The 7,951-nt window shown below is 43.9% G+C and overlaps 1 protein-coding gene across 1 annotated transcript in view; it reads left to right on the forward strand.

The window, feature by feature from the left end:
- Positions 1–789: 789 nt before the first annotated feature.
- The window catches only part of SYT17 (synaptotagmin XVII), a gene marked incomplete at its 5' end in the record, with an annotated part of 29,296 nt that continues 22,134 nt past the window's right edge, over positions 790–7,951 (forward strand). Inside the window, 2 exons of the mRNA XM_009702812.1 lie at positions 790–938; positions 1,368–1,987. Of these exons, the coding sequence (XP_009701114.1) occupies positions 790–938; positions 1,368–1,987 (769 nt within the window). The remainder of the gene's footprint in view (positions 939–1,367; positions 1,988–7,951) is intronic.

Here is a 7,951-nt window from a genome sequence, read left to right on the forward strand (position 1 = left end):
TTTTTATATATATATAAACAAATTGAAATGGGAATTACACATGGACTTCTTCATTATGCCAGTCTTCTGTTGAGTCTTCTCAAAGATGCTACAGCTCTTATCGAAACTTGCTGTGTTATTTAGATCCTGCTGACTTCCCTGCTCCCACCGAGATGCCTTGGCAGTAAAATTACGGTCTCGTGAGAATCACCTCTGGTTTGTAGAAGTGGATAAAAAGCAGCCAGTTATTTTAAAAGGCACGTCAATAAATAGCTTTTAATGAATTGTATGTATAAGATTGAGTTTTGAAACCTCAGCGGTGTACCTGCAAAGCAATATTTTACGGAGAGATATATGATAGGTTTGAGATGTCTGAGCATGGTGGTTTCCCGTGCTGGTTCATTCCTAGTGAAATCTGTGCTGCCAAAGAGTAGCTGTGAATTTACAGCAATAAGCTACCGTTTGGGTTTTTGTGTTTTGTGGGGTTTTATTTTTTCTTTCTTTTTTTTCTTAAAGACATGTATAATGCTTCTGATCAACATTCGAGTCACACATGCCTGTGTGGCCTGCGTCGTGCTCTAATACTGATATAACTCTGTTTGAAAGACAGGCAGAAAGATAAAGAATCTGTTTTTTACATAGGTCTGAAGTCAGTTGCTCAACCTTTTGCTTGCCAGATAGATCAGGAGATACCCCGCAGCACCCAGGGATGTGCACCCAAGATTAGACCCAGAATACCAAAATGCATTTTTATTCTGTATATACTCCTTTTACTGGGTTGAATCACCCAAAGGTCTCTTGTTGTAACAGGATAAGCAGCCAAAATGAGGACAAAGATGGAGACTCTGATAATACAATCAGCGAGCTGCCTCCCACTCTTCAGGATGTTTCCCCTGACAGAAGGCAGTCGTCTTCAGATGCATCACGGTCCACTTACAGCCTCACGAGGCGGATTTCAAGTAAGGTCGTCCTTCCAACATTAATGTAATTCTTGTGGGGGAGAAAAATCAAACTGTAGTGCTTGCTCTTTCATCTTTTACACAGGGAATCAAGTCAAGTTGAACGTACATTGATTAAAATTTCATCCTGTTCTGTAGAAACACAGTGGAAGGGGCCAGCCCTGTTTTTCTTGCTGAGGCATGTGCATGGTAATTCCATGTGAAAATGAACAGAGTGGGAAAAATATAGCTGATGTTACACTTCAGCGTAACCGAGGGTGCTATTAATTATTGGCAATGTAATGGTGAAAGGTCCTACTGGGGAACCTGCTGTGCTGGGCATGGCACAGGCACGGAATAGCGGTACCCAAAGAAGCACAAGTTGACTTGTGCCTGTAATGGCTTCAGTTGAGTTTCTAACAATTGTATTTGTGCATTTTTCTTGTTTAGGTTTAGAGTCGAGGAGGCCAAGTTCTCCATTAATTGACATTAAACCTATCGAGTTTGGAATAATAGGAGCTAAGAAAGAAATAGTTCAGCCAACTATCCTGCGAAAAACCTATACCCCAGATGACTATTTTAGAAAATTTGAACCAAGACTGTACTCTCTTGACTCGAATAGCGATGACATGGACTCCTTGACAGATGAGGAGATCTTATCGAAGTATCAGCTGGGCATGCTGCATTTTAGCACACAGTACGATCTGTTGCATAATTATCTAATAGTGCGAGTCATTGAGGCTAAAGATCTGCCTCCTCCAATTTCTTATGACGGTTCAAGGCAAGACATGGCTCACTCCAACCCCTACGTGAAGATCTGCCTTCTTCCTGATCAGAAGAACTCCAAGCAGACCGGAGTGAAACGCAAAACGCAGAACCCAGTGTTTGAAGAGAGGTACACATTTGAAATCCCCTTTTTAGAAGCCCAGAGAAGAACTCTGCTTTTAACCGTAGTGGATTTTGACAAATTCTCACGCCATTGTGTTATTGGCAAAGTGTCAATGCCCTTGAGTGATGTAGACCTTGTGAAAGGCGGACACTGGTGGAAAGCCCTTGTGCCTAGTTCTCAGGTAACAGAATTTATCAGATTATTGCCACAATTTTTCTCGCTGTTTTTTTTGTGCAGTTCCTTTGCTTGTTGGCAAGTAATGCAGTTTCTAATTAGTCATCGTCATCTTGTCAATACAGCATCTGCTGGGTTGAATTAATTGGGCCTATAACTGGTCTTATAACTAATACTGTGAGGTAGAGGAGCTGTCTTTCATACTCAGAGGAGGTGGCATGACAAAAGATCCTATGTCAGCTTTAATGAGAACAACTCAAGACTGCTTTGGAAGTCTGCGCCTTTTGGAAGATCTTTCTTGTCACTGCAGTGACCTGCATCCATTCCCAGACGCTGCAGTGACCCTCTCCCATCTGGGTCACTCCTGTGGTTGTTAACACGACTGTGCTTTGGGGACATGAGGAGAACCACTGGTGCCAGTTCAGTAACGATTTGATTCAATAAAGTGTATAGAAGACAAAATCTCTACAGACTTGTGGCATAATGCACGAGCAAAAAATTGCAAGGTAGTGGTAGTTTTATTTTCATTATGTCCCTGAAGGAAATAAACTTGCCATAGATTTTGTCTGATGTCAGTGGCACATTGCATGCATGCAAGTTTGAGCGTGTGTTTTGGACTAGGTTTAACCATCCGATGAGGTGGGAAAAGAAGATGCAGAGGGTCTGTGTGCTTCCACGTCTGTTCTCAGGAAAGGGCCCTGGTCAGTGCCACCTTCTTGCTAGCCAGGAGAAGAGCTGTTCAATGGAAAGGTCTGAGCTTTGCAACCAGGAGCAGCGGTTAGCTGCCAAATTTGTACTAGGAGTACGCGCTTAGCTAGAGGCACAGGACCCCATAAAAAGCCAAACTAAGAGTGTAGCATGAGCAGCATCTCAAACCTTTGTGCTAAGGACAGGAGTACAACTCAAAGTTGGTATAGCATGGTTGCCTTTCCCAGTTCCTTGCCAGCTCTCGGATTGCATTTTCTAAGTTTTAGAGCATTTGCCAAATCAAAACCCTGTGCAAACCTAGATGGTTCACATTTTCTTTGATTCTTATGTGTTCACAAAAGGGTGGCATAGCCAGAGGTATTAGATGAGATGAACAGTAAATCATCAGCCTCACTGCTGATTTACAGTGTGGGTCCAAGAGTCTGATTTGGGCTGGAAACTTGTGATCAGGCATTTGTGGAAGTAAAATCCACTGAGCAGTGTTTATAGGTGAAGCCAGCCAGGTCTGTGACTCTGCTTTGCCCCCTCGCTATGTGCGGAGGGGCTGAGAGCGCTCTTACCTCTTGCTGGGACCTTCAGCAGACTGTATAGGGAAGGGGATCAAACCCCTGATGACTGCAAGGGAGCCGCCTACATTCGCTGTAACAGAAGTAGGAGCATTATGGGATTAGCCTGAACAATGTTCGGGCAAAAAGGAAAGCTTTGAAAGTTGTGCACAAGTCAAAATCGTAGGGTCCCTGAACGTGTCTTTATGTAGGACATGTCTTCATGTCAGGGCATTCTGCTTTGCTTGGCAGAGTGGCAGTGGGGTCTGAGAGGACAGCTGTGTTACGAAGCGGTTCATGAGGAAAATGAACAAGGACAGATATTTCTGGGCTGCCCGCACTGCCCGGGCCTTTTCCCCAAATGTTTATTTACAAATACCTACAACAATTTATTTTATTTTTTTTATATTAGCGGTTCATCATGGGCTCTGCGTTGTGTATCTGAGGACAGAGCACTACTGTTTGCATCCCGTTATCCTCCCATGATTCACACCATGCCGCCTTGCTTCCCTGCCCTGCCTCTGCTTTTGCATGATAAATACTTCTCTGTATTATATATCTCTTTATTGGTGACATGAGTTCATTCCACAGCTAATACAGACCTTGATTAGACAAGATCATCTCTGCCTTCGTGTGCCAAGCTCGCAGCCAGCCCTTCCTCCTTCCCTCTCCAAAGTTTCATTGAAAGCCGCTGCTGTTTTCAGCAGTGCTGTCTACTTCACCAGGATTCGAGATAAATTATTTATGCAGAAATTGGCATTTCTGATATTTACAAAAGGAGAAAAAGAGAAATGTCCATTTGACTGGGCAGGCCTAACCTGACAAGCCTTTTGCATTTATCTGCTTGCTGTCATATGAAAAAACTTAAGCAAAAAGTCCTTTGCACCTTGATTAATAAAGTGCCTTGTTTGGTCTTTTCGTACTTTCTTGGTCTTTTTACCTTAGCTGGCAGACAGCAACTGCAAAGAGAATAACGGTACTTGTACTAGGACATCCAGGGAGGATGTTTGATATCATCTTCCCATGTTTTCTCAGTGATAACATTTTTTAAGTTCATTGAATAAGGTATATTTTGTCCTAGTGGTGATTAAAGTTAAATTCATTGATCAAAAGATTAAAATAAATCCTGCAAGAAATAAAACAGTAAAGATTACTACTTTGGAAAACTACATTTTAATGTCTTTCAGTACAGTGATGCTTGTGCTAGAAATTTGTGAGGTTTTTTTTGATTGCTAGTTGGAAGATTCTACCTGTGGAATTGTAGATTTGACATGTTGACAATTTTTTTTTTTATACTTCTTGCTTTTTTACTTGATCAGTTGAGGGACAGACAGCCTTTAGTTTCTTGCTGGATTGAACCTGAGTCTGCTGAAGTGTACTTTGTGTTGTGAGATCGTGGTAGATGAGGACAAAAAAATCTACATGCAATAGCATTTTATTTTGCACAAGGTGTCCTTGGATTCTGGAGAGCAATGCAAAGCCGCCGTGGTGCAGTTCTGATTGTTAGTCGATGAAAATTTGCCAGGCTGGGTTGGCTGCCCCGGGGCTCTGACACGCAGCAGCAGCTGGCAGCAGCATCCCCCCAGCAATAAAGATCGTGTTGGAGAAAATGCTGAAGCAGGTGCTTGGAAAACCAGTAACAGGAGGGAGAGAAAAAAAGACAGTCATAGATGTGATATGGAAAGATAGAAGACATAAAATACGTGATTTTTTTTTTTTTTTTTTTTTTAACTGGCATTTATAGGCAGAAACATGATGGACTGCAGAGACAGAGGAAAGTGAATCCAGATGGCAGGAGCTGTGGAGAAGGTTTTATCTTCATACTGGTGGGAGTGGTATGGGGCAAGGTTTGTGGGAGAGCAGAGAAAATGGTCTAAATGGTGTCTGCTAAGATGAATATCTATTTTGTGCTTGCTGTATCCACCTGGAAGCCATTGCCATTATCATGGCTGATAAAGTCAGATGCTGAGTCCTTGTCCCACCATCATACTGAGCCCCATCAAGCCCAGAGCTGGGACGCTGCCTCAGTACAGGACTGTGCCAGCACAAGTGAGCCCTGCTAAAAAATATGGGTGATGCCAGCAATCTTTTGGTGCGTGCGGTGTCAGCAGGGATGGCTGGGTTTCTCCCAGGCTGAGACATGGTCCAGCTTCTGCAGCCAACAACTCCATTGACTCCACTGTGAGCTGGACCAGGATAAGCTCCTTAGACCTGTGGATGGGTCATACAGCACCTCAATGGTTAAAAGCCCATCGTCGTTAATAGCAGAATATCTTCATTACCACCTCATGGAGTTGCTCGTTAGCTAACAGCCTGAGAACTTACCTCGGGTGTAACGAGGTGGGCTGTGCAGCATTGCCGTGGTCGTTACGTTGGGAATGGGTTGTCAGAGAACTCAAAGGTGGATGAGCAGCATGCTGTCCTCTCGGCCTGGAGGAATCGGTGTGGTAAACCACTTGATGCTAAGGTTCAGGCAAAAGGCTGTACCTGTACATAAATGCTTTTTTAGTTCAGATCATGCATTGAGCACTGAGGGGGACTGAGTCCAAAGTGGAGGCACAGGGGAGCTGCTGTCCAGCGTCTCATCAGAGCCAGCAACTAAGCGGAAGGACTTACTCCTTGTAGGAAATGTCAGTGCAGGTATTGCCAAATTCTTTATCCTTGGTAGTTCTGGGAGGCTTTTTCTTGCAGGGTAATTAATGTGTTTCTAAAGCGCGGTAGCTGCTCATGGAGTAGCTCTTGAGTCCAGTCCCCATAGGAACAGTCTGCACGCCTTAAATATCCCCTTAAATGTGTGTGGCTTTGCTTAATTACCATGAATGAAGTTGGCAGGCCTTGCCGTAGCTGGGCTCAGATTCACACATTTCACTGTTAAGATTAATTCTGAAACACATGTTCAGGACCCCAAGTTTTATTGACATATGATTCATTTCTCTTTTGGCAGATTTGAGTGGGCAGGAATAAATGTTTTAGACCAGCAGTAATGAGAGCTTGGAGATCGTTCTGCAAAAGAAAAAAAAAATTGCCTGGTTGTGGTGGGAAAATAGCATAAAAATTCCTTCTCCCCTCAAATTAAGCCATTTTTATAGTAGAGGGAGTATGTATTGGACTTGCTTTTTAAACTTTGTACTATGAGTGCACTAGAGTGAGCTGTCAGCCTTTTACGCTGGAAATGGTATGTGTTCCACAAATGGAGTGGCCTTGCTATGGCAGCTCTCTGCAATTTTTTATTCCTGCCTCAGGGATAGGCCTACAAGTGCTGCACTGTTGTTCTTACTGTGCCTTGTTGGGAAGGAAAAGGGAGAAAGGCATTTGAAATTCAGGTAATGACTCATTTCAGAGCATTCCTCTTGGGTGCTATGTTGAATTCTGCTGTGCAGCAGGTGTTTATGACGTGTGGGTCAGAGACCTCCAGTTGTGGATGTACCAGGTTTGTTCTTGGCACCCTTGTTCTGTGGCCTATCCATCGCAGCCCTGAGGAGCCATCCTTGGGGAACGTGGATGATGCCTTGCGTTTGGTAGCACAGTGTGTTATTGAAAATAATGCTGGCACCCATCTCTCGTACAGGCATAAAGCATTGGACAGGCAGAGACTTAGCACGGCGGTTGACTCAAGGCTGTGTGCGTCAGTGTGGAACAGGGGTCTGTGTTCGTGACAGTCGTGGGAAATTAAATATGAAAGTGAATGTTGTAATGTCAGTTTTTTCCTCCTCTTTTTTAAGTTTAGCAGCTGCTTAACTAAAGGAGTGATGCAGAATCACTGATGACGAATGTGGATTGGTTACGTGGGGCTATGCTCGCTCATTAACAGGGTGTTAAAATCAACCTGGCAGTGTACCTGTGTCTGGTGGGAGAGATGCCCTGGGCAGGGCAGGGATGCCACCACCCTGCAGGTCACTGGAGTTGAGGGAACTGTGATGGGTTGCTGCGAGGGATGCTTGTCTGTCATGATGACAACACTTTTAGCTCTTAACCTGTGGTTTGTTGTCGTATTTTGGCTTATGACATTCTACCATCTTTCTTTCCCTCTGTATCTTTATTTTTTTCCCCAGATCCATTTCAGTGGGGTTTTTCCCCCCTTTCCTTTTGTAGTCTTTAAAGCTCCACCACTGAGAGATTTTTCTTCTTGATCATTTTCTTTTCTTTATCCTTATCTGTGTCTTCTGCTTCCAGCTGTCATCTCAGTCACCTCATCCCTTCCCCTCTGTGCTGTTCACTCCTTGCCCTTTCTGTGGAGGACTGGGGTGCTGTGGGGTGTATTTTGCTGAGGAGGAGCCCAGAGGAGGGGTTGGTGGGGGTTGTGGGCAGGACCTCTCCATAGGAAATCTTCTTCTCAAAGGTTTTTGCACAGGAGAGGCTTTCTCATGGCCATCCAAACTGGTGCAAAGCCAGTTAGACTTTAGAAGGGATTTTGTGACTTTCTTCATCACACATCTACTCAGCATCTGTTACATAGGTAATGCTGTTCTTATCCACTGGTAAGTACCTTTTTTTTTTTTTTTAATTCAGGTTCTGGTCCTTAATAGCTCAGCCTTCCCGAAATGATTGCTGCGTGTCACAGGATGCTGTAGAAAGCCTGTTAGAGCAAACCGTTCTAAACCATCAGTTTTCTAATGTGCCTGGAGGTACCATCACAGATAACCTTGAGGAGGAAAATCAATCTGAAACTTCATTAGGAGCGTTGCATAGATGTTTGTGCTGATGTAATGTGCTCTGGT

The sequence above is a fragment of the Cariama cristata genome, unplaced genomic scaffold, assembly GCF_000690535.1.
Source record: "Cariama cristata isolate BGI_N322 unplaced genomic scaffold, ASM69053v1 scaffold4036, whole genome shotgun sequence".
In the NCBI taxonomy this organism is placed as follows: Eukaryota; Metazoa; Chordata; class Aves; order Cariamiformes; family Cariamidae; genus Cariama; species Cariama cristata.